This window comes from Mauremys reevesii, linkage group 1, assembly GCF_016161935.1.
Source record: "Mauremys reevesii isolate NIE-2019 linkage group 1, ASM1616193v1, whole genome shotgun sequence".
Classification (NCBI taxonomy): domain Eukaryota; kingdom Metazoa; phylum Chordata; order Testudines; family Geoemydidae; genus Mauremys; species Mauremys reevesii.
The window spans coordinates 275,798,229-275,814,900 of record NC_052623.1 but is presented as its reverse complement, the minus strand read 5'-3'; the positions used below and the strand labels follow the sequence as shown (position 1 = coordinate 275,814,900).

Here is a 16,672-nt window from a genome sequence, read left to right as displayed (position 1 = left end):
TGGAAAAGCTTAAAGGATCATGACTGACCACACCAGTAAAAAAGCATCTGTCATGGAACCCAGACTGTGGCCCCATAGGGAGCAGAACTGATGGCACTTCCTGTTGGACTTTGTCACAAATAGGTCTACTTGGGGAAAAACCCCAGCTGGAAGATGTAGCTGGCTACAACCAGGCGAAGAGAGTGCTCGTGATAACTCATAAACGATCTGCTCAGGTAATCTGTTAGGTCATTCTGTATGCCTGGCAGGTAAGATGTTTCTAGATATATTGAGTGGGCAATTGAGAGCTCCCAGAGTAGAGTCACTTCTTGACAGAATGGAGAAAAGCGGGCTCTCTCCTGCTTATCAAGGTAAAACATTTCCGCCACATTGTCTGTGAGGACTAACAGGCTGCTTTCCCTGATCTGTGATAGATAGCAAGCCAGTCTGACAGCTTTCAGTTCTCTTACAATGATGTATAAAGCTAAGACCTCTGAGGACCATAGAACCTACATCTTTAGAGAACCAAGGTGGACTTCCCATCCCAGGGCTGAAGCATCTGCCATTAGCATGAGAGTCAGTTGTGGGCGGGCAAATGGAATATCTACCTATATAGTGGGTTGATGTGTCCACCAATCTAGGGAGGTGTGGACATGAGAGGCCACCCATACCACAGAGTCAAATTGATGGCAGCTTGGCGAGTAGGCTGATGCCAGCCAGCCCTGCAGAGTTGTGGTCTGGCGTATTGAACCATGTAAGTTCAAGAGGTCATATGACCCGGCATGCTGTTGTGACCAGGTGAGCCTTCAAACCAATGACAATTGAACAAATTGCCTGGAACCTGGAATGTGAAAGAAAGACCCTGGCTTAAGCTGAGTCCAATACAGCTCCTATATCTCTATCCTCTGGACTGGGGACAGAAGAGATTTCTCTGTGTTGAGTAACAGTCCCAGAGCATTGAAAGTTTACTGCATCACAGCAACACTGCTCTGCACTTGCCATTTGGACCAGACCTGGGAAGGGGTAAACCTGCACTCCTGCTCTTCGAAGGAATGCAGCTACTGCTGCCATGACCTTTGTAAAAACTTGGGAGCTGCTGATAGCCCGAAAGGTAGTACAGTGCACTGGTAATGGTTTTGATTTGCTAGAAGTCAGTGGTACTTCCTGTGATCTTAATTGTTTGCCACATGGACATAGGCATCTTTTAAGTCAAGGGCAGCATACCAGTCCCCAGGATCCAGGGAAGGGATAATAGAAGCTAGAGTGACCATGCAAACATTATCCTTTTTGAGAATGTGTTGAGTTGATGCAGATCTAAAATTGGTCTTAGACTCCCCCACCCCGTCACTTTTGGAATTAGGAAATATTGGGAATAAAACACCTTCCCTCAGAGGCCACATGGAAGCTGGGGTTTACCAGAGTGTGTCAGCTGGTTCAAGGAGTGCTTTGTTTATAGGAAGTGCTATCTTTGAGGGCAAAGATGGTTGAAGGATTCTGAGGAGTCTGTGTTGTGTCTCCTGAACGTCTTCTAAGGGGATATCTTGACTGAGTGCCACCCTCCTGAAAAGTTCTTGAAATTGTTTACAGTCATCCACGTTCTGTGGAGGCGGAGGGAAGAGGGCTCCGTCCGGGGCTGATGGAGAGTTAGCTGATGGTGAGTCAAGATATGGTGTGTAGTTTGTAGTCTCAGGAGGGGGCTCAGGCACCCTAGAAGTGGACGGAGCTGTAGATGAAAGCACAGAAGGAGATTGATTGGTAGGAGGATGTGGCCAAGGGTACCACTGAGGCCAAGGCATAGGATAGAAGAACCCAGGTGCCACCCACGGAGGGGTGAAGTAGGGAAACTGAGGCTGGTGGCCTTGAGCTGTGACCTGATGTGGGAGAGGTTCCAGTGGAGGAGGAGAAGCAGGAAGGGAGAACGCTGCCTGCTGCTGTAAATTGAACTCGCTGTCAGTAAAGGTAGCCAGTTCAGGTGGAGAGAGCGGCTGTTCAAAAAGTGAGCCCTGTGTACCTAGGAGTGGAGAGAGAGGTCATGTTGAGGGAGAAACTGTTGCTCCTGCTCCCTGGGTTGTGCTGAGCCTGCTCTGTGCTCTAGTGCATTATTGCATTATTGAAAGTGAAAGTGACAGCGCCGCAGGGGGTGCCCTGCAGGGGGTCTGCTGCTGGTGCCTGGGCAGAAGACAGGCTCGGTGCCAATGTTCTTCTCAGTGCCGAGGAGCACGCTGTTGGCACCGCATCCATTTTCCGTGCCAAGGACGAGCACGCTGTCAGCACCTCATCCGTTGTCCGTGCCGAGGGGACTGGTGTCACGGGAACCTTCCCGGCACAGGAGGTCAGGTCCCTGCCTCTGCGCTCTGTTGGAGCTGCAGCTGAGGCATTAGAAAAAGCTGAGGTGCCTGCCTTTGGCCCTGTCAGCACAGAGCGTGGGAATCTCGCGGGAGAGCCCCTACCCTTGTTAAAGTCTCTAGTCTGAGACTGTTGTGCTTCTTGCCTCCGCTCCAGGGAGGGTGAAGCAATGCCCCCTAACTGATTCGGATCTCGCCGGGTAGCATGTGAGAGCGAGTTTAATTTTCCCCGTCTCTGAAAGCGGCTGTAGGGATTTTTCCATCAGCAGCATTTTAAGCCGCAGGTCCCTGTCGCGCCGAGCCCTAGACTTGAGGCTCGTGCAATGGAGACACTTCGCGGGGAGATGAGTTTCTCCAAGGCACTTTACACAATGGGAATGCTCATCTGACCTTGGCATGGAGTCCTGACAGGAAACACACCTTTTGAATCTTGAAGCCCCTGGCATTGTGAATTAGAAATGGCAGGAGAGAGTCTCAATGGGAGACAAGCCTGAGGCGATTTTTTTTTAAACTAAGTAACTAACTATGTAACTATACTAAGGGAAGGGAAACAACTGGGATGTAACTAATAACTATTTCTATGTTCTTTCTTACTGTTTCCTATAGAGACCAGGGAAGAAAAGGCAGCACTGCCCCAAGTCCCATCTTCAGCCGAGGACAGTTGAGAAGGAACTGAGGAGGGTGCAGTACACGCGCACTCAGGAAGATTCCAACGAGAAGGGACATACCAACTGAGTGCTTGCATCCCGACCAGACACTGCTACCGAAAATCTCTGATCAATGGCGCCGGGATGCACCGTCACCCACAGGGGCAGCATTCAAAGAAGAAGCCATGATTCTACCTGCTGATTCTGCAGCATCGAGCCCCACCTTCAGCAATGTTCTCTTGACTAGCCTGCCCTCACTGACTAGGGAAGAGAACGCCTGTCTAGCATTCTCCAGAAGCAGCTCTCTGAACTTTTCCATGGAGCTCTATAAATTAAAATTGTACCACCCCAGCAAAGCCTGTTGTTTAGTGATACACAACTGCTGTGTTGAATACATCTTCCTGTCAAATAAATCCAGTTCTTTAGCATCCTTCTATTTTGGGGTGGTAGCTTGGTGCCCATGACACTCTCTCTCATTAGCTGCCATCATGAATAATGAGCCTGTTGGTGGGTGAGTACAGAGGTACTCAAAACCTTGGGAGGGCAAATAATATTTTCTTTCTGCTCTTTTTGAGGTGGGAGGCAATGAAGACGGAGACTGTCATAGAGCCTTATAGGCTCTATCACCCCAATAATTGACAGAGTTATCCTGGAGGGACCCAACAATGATAAAATGTCAATGTGATGTGACGTGACAAGGTGATGTGAAGATTCTCTAACCTCTTTGACCTGTACATCTAGGTCTCTTACTCTGGAAGCAGTCCTATTGTTTACAATGAGAGTAAAGAGTAAGAAGGTAAAACAGGCCTCACTGTTGTAATGTATAATCCTACACTAAGCAAAAGAAAATTGATTTTCTTTGCATTTGTGGGAAAACACATTCTTTTCTTGTCATTTCTCTGAGCTGCCTGCTTACTCTCTCCTTTTTTCATAATAGCAAGAATCCTGTTGCCTGAATTAGTCAAAGAAAAGGATTTTAATATAGACTAGGGCAGGCTGCAGAGAAGAATTAAAGGATGGTCCAACATGCACCTGCGTCATATTAGCATGTGCTAAAACTAAAACACAGCTGGTTGGTTTAATTTTAGGTCTCCCAGCCTTGGCAGAATTCCTTTCATCTTCAAAGCCTAATTATAATTCCCTAAATGCCAGCACTGTTAACTACTTCAATATTTAATGGTATCATTTTGCTATATCCATTGAATAAATATCCAGTAAACTGGTCTTACTTGGCAAATCCTGATACTTTATTGTTCGAATGGAGAATGCCTAAAAAGGCATTTGTTCAGCAGCAAGTGAAGACAACTAAACTGCAATAAGTAGTTCCAATTTTTGTTTTAACTCTGAAGTTTTATGCAACTCACATCTACACAAACCACAGAAAATGACTCCATCTAGCATATGAGAAATATTTAAAAATTGAACCGTCATTTCTAATCAATCCATCTAGGATTAATAACTACAACAGAATACTTAAACAGATGTGGAAATGGTCATTTTGTATTTGATTGCTTTTGCAAGTGATTTAATCAGTTTTCTTTCGAGCAAAAAATGGACAGATGTTTTTGCAGATGTGGGCAGTCTCCTCTACCACCCAAGCCTCAAATATTGAACACAAAGTGAAACAAAGACCCCAAATGAGGGACACAATAAAACTATCACTGCAAGAGCTTTAACTAATCAAGATGATGGAAAAGACTGTGAGGTAAAAAAATCACAACCACTACTAGAATCTCTTCCAAATTCTTATATGCAACATCTTTTACTTGTTTTAAACACACAAATTCTCAAAAGCCACTTTGGGAATGGTTGCATGATAACAGAGGCCACCATGCCCACAGAAACTTTCATCTTTGATTTTTAAATATTGGAGATCTTCTTGCAGGAATACCATGATCTTGTCAAGAATGATAGGCCTTTTTATTCATGTAAGAGGAGGCCTATATCCAGAGGTGAAAGTAAGCCGGTCCGCTACGGCGTACCAGCAAGAGCCACTACACTGTGCCAAACCGCACCGGCTTCCACGGCCAGGATTTAAAGGGCTCAGAGCTCCCGCGGCTGCGGGGAGCCCAGAACCCTTTAAATTCCCCCCCGCAGCTCCAGCAGCCGGGCTGGGGCCGGGATTTAAAGGGCTCAGAGCTCCCAAAAATGCGGGGAGCCCAGAGCCCTTTAACCCCCCACCCCCCGCAGCTCCGGCAGCCAGGCTGGGGCCAGGATTTAAAGGGCTCGAGGCTCCCTTGCACACTGGAGGTGGAGACTTTTGCCTAGCAGTACCCGTAGAGGGGAGGCACTCACACCTCATGCCTCCAATCATCTTTTTGTTAAATTTTCAAATAAGCACCTTTGCACTTTCTCCCACGCTACTCTTCCAGCTTGAGAGGAGCACCTTGCAGATGTCTGTAAAAGTAATGCATTATCTTCATTCAAAGTCCTCCTTAAAACTCTCTTTTTTTGTGATGCCTACAAAACACTTAACAATGGCTACATTGTTGATGTGCTGAGACCACTGCCTATCATGCTGACCCATGTTATTTCGTTGTTTCCTGGTACTCCCTCATCTGTCTATATGCAACTGTTGTCTCTTGTCTTTAGATTTGACACTGCTCTCTTTGATACCGTATGGACTATCATTTTGTGTTTGTACAGTGCCTAGCACAATGAGGTCCTGGTCCATAACTGGGCTTCTAGGTAATATAAATAATAATAATAATAGAATCTTTAAAAAGAGAACTTTCACTGCTCTTTTCTCAAGTGTTATTCTGCATGTTCCTTCAACTGCATAACAGGTGACAGACCCAGAATGATAAGCCAATGTAAAATGATCAACTTGTATTTAAAAATATGCCTCAAAGAAAAAAAAATCAAAACACGGTGCAAGTATCAAGACAGCTGAAAAATAAGATAAACTCTGAAGAGTGGTGGATGAGTATGTGAGAATCCTTCAAGATTACATTCCTTGAGAAGGAGTATTATAGATAAGTGATTTTCGCTTCTTGGACGAACATCTTGGAAGACTTTCACTCCTGAACAGAAATGATTACTTACTACAACTGTGGTTCTTCAATATGTGATGTAGAGTGTATGCCAAGTAGGTGTGTGCATGCCTTGCACACTGGAGGTGGAGACTTTTGCCTAGCAGTACCCGTAGAGGGGAGGCACTCACACCTCATGTCTGTAGAACCTCCTCAGGCTATATGAGGTGGTGCCGCCCTGACTCCTCTCAGTTATTTGGCACCGAATGTCCATGGGAAGATTCCAATGCAGAGGAAACAGAGGGTGAGTTGTGGAACACACGTCTGCATCACATCTTGAGGAACCACAGTTACAGTAAGTAACCATTTCTTCTTCTTTGAGTAAAATGCAGATGTGTATTCCAAGTAGGTGACTAGTGAGCAGTATCCACACTGGAGGCCAGGTTCGGAGTCTATTTGAGTAAGGATTGCAGGATTATTCTTCCAACATTAGTGTCCACTCTGGGAGAAGGCATGATTGCATAATGGTCCGTAAATATATGGATGACCATGTGGCTGCCCTACAAATGTCCGATATGGAAATGTTATTGAGGAATGCCACTGATACTGCCTGAAGTCTCCCTGAATTCGCTCATATCTGCTGCAAAGACACAGCCAATGCTATCTCATACGCAGTCTTGATGCAAGACGTTTTCCATCTGTGCAGAGATCATTTGCCTCTTCATGCGGTCTGCAAATGATAAGAATAGGCGAGGCGAAGCATGAATCTGTTCAGTCCTGTTCAGATAGATGGCTAGACAGTGTCTATACTCTAGCATATGGAAGCGTTGCTCCTGTGGGGAAGAATGTGGGGAAAAATACAGGCAAATACACTGCCTGGTTTAAATGAAACTGAGAAATCTGCTTGGATACAAACTTTGGGTATGGCTGGTGCCTAACCTCATCCCTGGAGAACTGCATATTAAGGAGGTCCCACCATCAGGACCTGTAACTCACACACGCTCCTGGCAGAGGTAAAGGCTATCAAGAATGCAATTTTCTGAGAGAGGAGGGGCAGCAGATAGGACACAATGGGCTCCAGTAGAGGCCAAATTAGACCTGTTAACAATTGGAGATATACCAATCTCCTAGAACTGGAAGGGACCTTGAAAGGTCATCTAGTCCAGCCCCCTGCCTTCACTAGCAGGACCAATTTTTGCCCCAGATCCCTAGATGGCCCCCTCAAGGATTGAACTCACAACCCTGGGTTTAGCAGGCCAATGCTCAAACCACTGAGCTATCCCTCTCCCAAAGTGTTTAGATCCCACAAGGGGACCAGTTCTTGGACTGGAGGATGTAGACAGAGAACTTCTTTCACAAATCGCATCACCCTGGTGTTGGAGAAAACCGACTTCCCTTGAATCAGAGGATGAAACGTAAATATCGCTGCCAAGTTAACTCTCAGAGAACTGTGTGCCAAGCCTGATCCCTGCGGTGTAGCAGGTACTCCAAGATGTCCTGGATGGAAGCCCCCATCATATGGATCCCACGGGCCAAGGACCACATGGAAAACCTTATCCACTTTACTAAGTAGGCGATTCTAGTGGAAGGCTTCCTACTGTTAAGTTCAACCATTGGATAGCAGCTATGCCATTCCTCCTCATTCAGTCATTCACAGCCACACCGTAAGATGCAGGGAACTGCTTGCCGGATGCTGGGTGTGGCCACGGTCCTGTGTGAGGAGTTCGGGAAGGAGAGGAATTGGCTTGTGAAACTGAACAAACAGAGCAAGAAGGTCCAAGAACTAGTGCTGCCTTGGCAATGCCTGGGCAATGAACTGGGGAAGGATCAGGATAGGAGGGAACAAGAACAGAAGAGTCGACTGCCAGCTGCAGTGGAAGGCCCTGAGCCCTGGTACTCCAAAGGGCAGAAAGCCACCCTAGCCCGCAGTGCTAAAGCCGGGAACCCTAAGCCCCAAGCCTCCCCCACCTCACTGGGCTAAAGCAGGAGCCCTCCCACCTCGTGGGTCAGAAACCTCAGGTCCCCCAAACCCATGGGGCACAAGCCTCGAGTCCCTGCACCCTACAGGGCTAATGCTGGCAGCCCAGAGTCCCAAGCCCTGGCACCTTGTGGGACAGAAGCCCCAAACCCCAATGTCACGGAGCAGAAGTCCCCAGTCCCTCATGGCTGAAGCCCCAAGCCCCGCCCCTCAATCCAGTGGCTGAATCCTGGAGCCCTGAGCCCCACCTCCTGCCACTTGGGGCAGAAGCCACAAGCCCTCCACCCCACAGGGCTCAAGCTCCGACCTCCCAACTCTGGCAGCTGAAGCCCAGAATGGCAAGGCTGGGACCAAAAAGCAGAGTAGGTCCTCTGCAGCCTGATACGCTGATGTCACTGACACTGTCAGCACTGGCATCATTCCCGTTGGTACTGGACTCAACGGACACCCAGAGGCCAGAATTGGAATCGACGGTATGGGGTGTCTGCCCTCTCTGCTCTGTACTGAGGGAGGTTCAGAGGCACTTGTGCCATCCCACATGCCAGAGCTGCCCTGTGCCAGTCCATGCTCCTCTTATGGGAGGCAGAAGGGTTTCCATGGAACCGGTAGTGCTCCCGATTGGTCTTACGCAACAAAGAAGAAGTTGAGACAAAGAAGAATGACTCCTGTGCCTTTTCAGAGAGGTCTCTGCCTCAGAACAGGAGGCAGCAGCACTTTCTGAATCAGAGGGCGATTTGTATCTCGATGAAGGCCTCAGTACTGGCTCAGGCCTCAAGGCCAGTTCAAGCAGGTGCTGTTTAACGTGAAGGTCCCATGCCACCTAAATCCTCTTCTTGGACGATCTACATTTTTCTTTCCATTTTTTGTTGAAATTTCAAATTTTGACCCTCTCTAATTAGCAGCAATTTTTGTAATTGTGCTGTTGACAGTGATATTATAATTTTTTTAAGATACCATCTGGGCAGGATTCTTGTTCTTGGATCTTAGTTCCCTAGAATGAGACTGATGGAACTCCTTCAATTATTTAAGTTTTTGACCCTAGAGAGGATGGCGGTAGAAGGGTGGAACATGAGCCTGACCCTGCAACTGAATGTTATAGACTATCATTTGCCAAGTATAAATATTGACCTTTGAATGTTCCATTCATTTCTTGATTGTAATTGGCAAACCAGTTCCCTGCTGGAGAATTCATTTTTGCATTGCTCCAACTGTGTTACTGAAGATCAGTATATTCTTTTTGTATTTACCCATACATGCTCAATTCTGTATGGTTGCATATATTTTTTTATTAAGTGATTGCCTCAACCACTTCAGCCTATGCTTTAGCATCCCAGTGCATACCTTGGCACATTCACTCCTGTGTTTTTTCTCTGGCACTTTGATGTCAAACCTGGTGCCTGTCTCATCTCCTTAGAACCATATTCTTGTAACCTCAGCTCCATGCACAAGCCAGTTCTCTTCAAAGTGCTCCTGAACTATGCAACCTTGTTTTACTTGGTACATCAGCCCCTGAATAAGGGCATTCCAGTGTCTCTCATGTCTTTTGGTGCATCAATGCCTGCTCTGAATTCTAAACATCAAAAAGAATTAAATCCATTTTAATGTTTTTTTGCTACTCTGCCATCCAATCTGTTCTGGCAAGTATGTCTTTAAAGAAGCAAAGGTTGCTTAGAGGCTTCAAATTTTCTGTGTGCAACAACTGTGCCCATAATGGCAGCTATGTTCATTGCTTGCCTGCCTTACGGTCAACAGTGGATGCCAAATTTGCCTGCAGATGTCATCCTGTGTATTGAGGAAATGTGAGGAGCACCTTCAGACTCTCCATATGCACCCCATTGAGATTTCTGGGTCCGGCATAAAGCCAGCCAGGAATCCTGTGAAGTACAAACTCTCAGAGATAAAGCTTGAGTTGGTGAAGACTGCTGATTTCCCCTACTCAGTGCTGGCATTGCATACACTGACACGGGCCTGGCTTCCTCATTTTTCAATCAGTTTTACTTCTAATGTACTGACCAACCAGTTCTGCAGTACTTTAAAATAATAAACTTTAATTAAATTGATAGAGACAAGGTGGGTGAGTTAATATCTTTTATTGGACCAACTTCTGTGGTGAAAAGACATGCTTTCAAGCCCCACAGAGCTCTTCTTCAAGTCAATGGAGCTCTAAAGCTTGTCTCTTTCACCAACAGAAGTTGGTCCAATAAAAGATATTACCCCACCTTGTCTGTCTTGCATCCTGGGACCAATACAGCTACAACACTACAAAGAATAAAACTGAAGTGAGATATTACCAAAAGTTAATTTACAAATAGTAATGTAATGTTAAGTGCAAATGATATATCAAATAAGTGTGACTTCTTACATTTTGTTATCAGAGGGAGAAAAAGGTGAAATTTTAAACACGGTACAACAAAATGTGACCCCTGAAATGTGTGTGCTTTCCAAACAATAACCATGTACTGCAGTCTTTTTAATTCACAAGAAAATCATGAAGTAACATAAGAATAGAGTAGTATACATTTTAATTTACCTGTCACTTTATTCTAATTTATCTCTCATATGATTAGTATATGATTTAATATGACTTACCTTGAAGTAGTGTAGCAATTTGTAGTGACTGCTGAGATGGATGTTCTTTAAGGATATCTAAAACAGTTCTACCTAAACTGTCCTTTATGTTGGCATCAATTCCTGAAATAAAAAAAACTATAATGTACTGTGGAAAGAGAAAAAGGTGGCATAGCAAAATAGAGCTACCTATATCTGGGCTATATTCAAACAGTGAGCCTATTCCACACAAACCACCCCAGATTTCAGATTATCAGAGTTTCCTGTGGATGGAGAGGGATGGGGGACTTGTTGCTGATGTCCTTTATTTTTTGTGTGCTGAATCCATACATTTTGGTTCTCTTCCTGTGTGTACAGCACAACAGACATTTTGTTCTCAAACTTGCCTCTAGTTTGATATAAACTGAGTCACACAAACATTGAGTCCTTGAGTGGAGATGTTACTTTTGTTTCTTCTTGTCTGTAGTATTTGCTTAATCTAAAATAAAGTTAATTTAGACTGTCATACATGCTTTACTCTGTGTATATGAAAATACAAGGGTTGAGGAAGGCTTTTATTCTCCATGTTATAACAAGTGAAGTCAAGACTTACAGTCAACTTTGTCTTATTCCCTGCAGGCTTTTATATCCTTTTGGAGTATATGTTACCCCAAAAGTGAGCTCTATTAGTGTGGCTAGAAATCCTCCTAAAGTGACATCTAGTGCAAATGATGCCAATCATATTTCATAAGCAAACAGTTCTGAGCTTTAGGGGCATAGGTAGTGTTGCTAGGTTGCACAAGGGGATTTCTTGGTTCAGACACTGAGGGGCTTGTAGGATGAGTTGGAATCCCTGGGGCAGGTAGGGTGCCAGGGTGAGAGGTACCTCAAAAAGTAGGGGAAACTCTTTAACAATCCATCTGAAGGAAGCATGAATCCTCTGAGGTGAGAGATCTGCTTTGATCTGCCTAAATCTCCTTACAATTGAGGGGGTCTCAGGAATCTGCCCTTCTTGGGACTCCTTCACAATTGAGGGATTCTTGTAGGAAAGATGGTCTGAGCCTAACCTCATACCTGTTTTACTTCCTGGTTTGCTACCCACTTGGATTGGTGAAGAACCTGATTTAGGGTCTGTTTAGTATGTGGAAGCCAGATAGAATGGTCACTTTCTGGCCCTGGAGCAGGAGAGCTGGCTCACTGCATGAACAGGCTGTTAGTGCATCACACAGTGCTGCTGCAGCACCTGAACACCAGTGTGCAGCTAGAAACTTTCCAAGTCTCGGTGGTCTACTCCATGTTCTCTGGAAGCTGATGAGCCCCTAATATGCAAAGTTGACATCACCAAAAAGTCTCAACATACATACTTTCTTTGCTGCTTCAACATACATACAATCTCTACCTGCTGGCAAGGAGGAACTATACCCAAGCATCTAGGCTAGCACAGAAGATAAAAAAGAAAGCACTTTTTGAAATCAGAAACATCAAGGACACTTGATAGTCTAGAAATCACATGAGAAATGTGGTATACCTGTTTCTAGTAAAATGCGTACTACATCCACCTTTCCAAATAAAGCTGCTTCATGAAGTGCACTCCCCTTTTCTGTCTGGAATAGAACAATATTGATGCATTAAAAACACTGAAGTACCAAGAAATCCTTTCAAAAAATAATATATTTAGACAAAGAACATTTACTTTTTGCTCCCAACTATATTAAAAGACTGTTGTCTGGGCAAGAATAATTACCAATAATATTTATTAAAAATCTTTCATACAGGGCTGCAACATACAAGAGTAGAGAAAGTTCTATGATAATGATCACTTAATAACCATATAAAAACAAGATGCAGTAAATAAACGTGGCCCTCATTCAGCAATTAGGCAAAATTCCTAGTGAAATCACTGGGAGTTTTGCCTGAGTAAAAACTGCAGGTCTGACATCAAAACTTAGGGTAAGTAAATAAATCTATCTTCATACTGATACCCATCACAAAAGTATCTGGGTGCCTTCCATACAAATCAATAGCAATAGTGAAATCCCTAGTGGATCCCAGGGAATCTCTGGCTCTTCTCCATTTTCAGGGTAAAAACTCTACTTAAGGAAAGATTTGTTTGTGTGTGTGTTTTAAATCTGTTGTTGTTGTTTCTTTTTTTACTTTTCTGGAGGGGTGTATTTGAGTAGAAGGGGGTATCAGTGTTATGAGTTTCTCTCGTGCTATGGTGGAAAGACTTTCAATGAAAAAATACTTTTATTCTGTGCATTAAACTACTGACTTTTGTTATTCCTGAATATAAGAATGTACCAGTCTTGTGACACAAACCATATTCCTTTCAGGTGCAACACAGCATGAAACTTAACATTGAGGGTTACACAGATTTGCAATTGCAAGAAACTTAGTTTCACATAAATGGCAAAAACTGGAAATACCGCTTGCTATCAAGGGCGGCTCCAGGCACCAGCACGCCAAGCACGTGCTTGGGGCGGCAAGCCACTGGGGACGCTTTGCCGGTCGCAATCTCTTTATCGTGAAAGTGTAACTTATAAATGCAGATTTTTTTTGTTACATAACTGCACTCAAAAACAAAACAGTGTAAAACTTTAGAGCCTACAAGTCTACTCAGTCCTATTTCTTCTTCTGCCAATCGCTAAGACAAACAAGTGTGTTTACATTGACGGGAGATACTACTGTCTGCTTCTTATTTACAATGTCACCTGAAAGTGAGAACAGGCATTTGCATGGCACATTTGTAGCCAGCATTGCAAGGTATTTATATGTGGGAATGTATTGCTAACTTGGCGGATGGGAGTGTGGGAAGCTAAGGCATTTAGGCTTCAAGGACGGGCTAATTAGGCTGTGAGCTGTGTAGTGAGATGCTGGCCTTGGGCTGGTTCTCATCTGCCAGTAGGCAGTAAACAGGATAATAAATCAGAAAGTTGTACAGGATGACAATTACCCTATGAAGTTATAGCTGTGCCTGTGTGTATCTTATTAACCAATTAGCAATTGCTTGATTGCCTGCCATAATTGTATATAAGAGCATGCTGGAGAGAAATAAATGACTTTGCTACCAATCACATTGATTGTTGGGCTCTGTCCATGCCCGCTTGAGAAGCACTGAGATGCAACATTTATATGCCAGATATGCTAAACATTCGTATGCCACTTCCATGCTTCGCGAACCATTCCAGAGGACATGCTTCCATGCTGATGATGCTCATTTAAAAAAAAAAGCGCCAATTAAATTTGTGACTGTACTCCTTGGGAGGAGAATTGTATGTCTCCTGCTCTGTTTTACCCGCATTCTGCATATATTTCATGTTATAGCAGTCTCGGATGATGACGCAGCACATGTTCATTTTAAGAACACTTTTACAGCAGATTTGACAAAACGCAAAGAAGGTACCAATATGTTATTTCTAAAAATAGCTACAGCACTCGACCCAAGATTTAAGAATCTGAAGTGCCATCCAAAATCTGAGAGGGACGAGGTGTGGAGCATGCTTTTAGAAGTCTTAAAAGAGCAACACTCTGATGCACAAATTACAGAACCCAAACCACCAAAAAAAGAAAATCACCCTTCTGCTGGTGGCATCTGACTCAGATGATGAAAATGAACATGTGTCAGTACGCATTGCTTTGGATTGTTACCAAGCAGCATGGAAGCACGTCCTCTGGAATGGTCGTTGAAGCATGAAGGGACATATAAATCTTTAGCGCATCTGGCACGTAAATATCTTGCAACGCCAGCTACAACAGTCCCATGCAAATGCCTGTTCTCACTTTCAGGTGACATTCTAAACAAGAAGTAGGCAGCATTATCTCCTGCAAATTGTAACAAACCTTGTTTGTCTGACCAAGAAGTAGGACTGAGTGGACTTTTAGCCTCTAAAGTTTTTACATTGTTTTATTTTTGAATGTAGGATTTTTTGTACATAATTCTACATTAAGTTCAACTTTCATGATAAAGAGATTGCACCACAGTACTTGTATGAGGTGAAAATTGAAAAAAAAATTGTTTTTTACATTGCAAATATTTGTAATAAAAAATAAATATAAAGTGAGCACTGTACACTTTGTATTCTGTATTGTAATTGAAATTAATATATTTGAAAATGTAGTAAACATCCAAAAATATTTAAAATAAATGGTATTCTATTGTTGTTTAACAGCGCAATTAATTGCAATTATTTTTTTAATTACTTGACAGCCCTAGTTTTAATATATAAGTAAAGAAGAGATTTTTAATGAATCTCAAATAGGCAATGTGCCCAGTCCTTATCATTAGGCAGTTCATAATGGATGTGGTTTGGAGGAGATGATTTAAAGTACAGGGTGGTAGCTTTGCAAGTTGATTCAGGGAGTGTGTTCCACGTACAAGTGTCAGCAAGAAGGCTGGGGCATTGGCATTTGTGGGAGAAATGGACTGACAGGCAATGGACATTGCCATCATTAATGAAACAGAGTGGGAAGGTGAAAACAGGGTAAGATAAAAGATTGGATAAACAGAGGTAGTTAAATTGTGAAGGGCCTTCACAACTATGCAAATAATCCTTGCGTGGAACACATGTATTGTGCAATGTCATTTAAGACTAAGGGCCCAAAGTCTATCACTCACCAAAACCTGTGTATTTTTCATATGTTTCAATTAAAATGAAAACTTCAAAGCATAAACAGTTGAAGCAGATTTGTATTGCCCACTTCTAAATAATTTCAGACTGAAGGACATTGGAAAGACCTGGGAAACGAATAAAATGTGTGATTAATTCAATCCAAAATTAAATGTTGTCTATTATTAGCCCAAATATTTGCTAAGATTAAAAGTGGTCAGGGAGTACAGAAGAGATTAATAAAATGGCTAAAGTAAATCTTCCATTTACACAAATAAATGTTTACAAACACAAAGAAGATCGCAGATACTTCTATAATTGTGTCTCTACATTCTGAGAGTTCTTTACTGCTGATAAAGCTGAATTTGTTTAAAGAGTATGAACATGTACAATTTAATTTACCACACGGGATTAAATTTTTTTATATTGTTCTCTCCCAATTAGTGATGCAGAGCAATTTAATGAAGACTAAAACAGCTGAGTTCAGTTTTAAGTAACAGACTGATATTGTATGTTCTGTTCAGTTTAATGATCTGATAGTAATTATCAACAAAAAAGTATTCAGAGGTTACAGAAGTAATAAGTTAAGAATATAGAGAGAGCCAACTTGGCAATGTACCAAGATGCAGAATGAAGGGAATTTATTGACAGAGAAGATGGATATTGCTGGGGAAATAAATAAATTCTTCACCGTGGACAGAAGAGCAAACATGGCAGAAACAGAAATTGACCCAGCACATAATACGGAAAGTGAAACAAACTAAAGGTTGCTTCAAAACTGGTTAAGAAAAATTAGAGCACCTGAAAATAAAGGCAATTGTAGGATTCTAACATAGATGGCAAACAAAATGACATTAAAAACTAGTGAGTATTTTTCACTCCTCACTAAAAATAGGTGAGTTATTGTACAAAGGCTAGCAAGAAACTAAAGTAAAACCTATATTTAAATGAGGATCAGTGTCAAAACTAAGAAACTAAAGTCTTTTAAACACTGTCTGTCATCAGTGTTTCTAGTTTCTAGTATGACATCATGTGGAACACTTCAACATCTGCAAAATGGTCAAAAACAGCACTGATTTAAAATGACGTCACATTTAAGAAATTTGATTAACTTGTTTGAGAATCAGCAAGAGTAAGAGTCAAGGGGTGAAGTAGGCATAAACTGAAGAATGTTTTCAATAAAGTATTTTATACATTATAACTAGATATTTATATGAAAGTTAATATGTATCATATTGATGTAGAAACTGTATAAAATTGACTTAGGAGAACTCAAAACAGTGGTGAAATTATTCCAGTTATATAACAAGGGAATATCCAATATCTTGTGGCGCTATTGGATAAAAATTCATCCTTGACATAATTCTGTTGATATATATGGCTCTACAACAGGGATGATTTTCAGAGCAAAATACTATTTCTTATGCTAGCCAGCATTAATGCAGTTTCACTCTGTTTCTTCCCCATTCATTTTCTGGAGATGCAAAAGGAGATATATAATCAGAAATACTTTTTGGAGGGATGTGTTACTCCTTGCTCTAGCTTTCTTACTTTCAAATAGTGGAACTCAAAAGGATAATCCTGGCAGCCAGCAAGC

General features: G+C 42.7%; 1 protein-coding gene across 6 annotated transcripts in view; it reads right to left on the bottom strand.

Annotated features, from left to right (window-relative positions):
* Positions 1 to 16,672, bottom strand: part of ANKS1B (ankyrin repeat and sterile alpha motif domain containing 1B) — a 753,186-nt gene that overhangs the window by 610,166 nt on the left and 126,348 nt on the right. For all 6 annotated transcript variants that reach the window (XM_039494857.1, XM_039494866.1, XM_039494872.1 and 3 more), the window contains exons 5-6: positions 11,997 to 12,072; positions 10,511 to 10,612 (exon numbers count right to left, since the gene is read on the bottom strand). In XM_039494857.1, the coding sequence (XP_039350791.1) occupies positions 10,511 to 10,612; positions 11,997 to 12,072 (178 nt within the window). The remainder of the gene's footprint in view (positions 1 to 10,510; positions 10,613 to 11,996; positions 12,073 to 16,672) is intronic.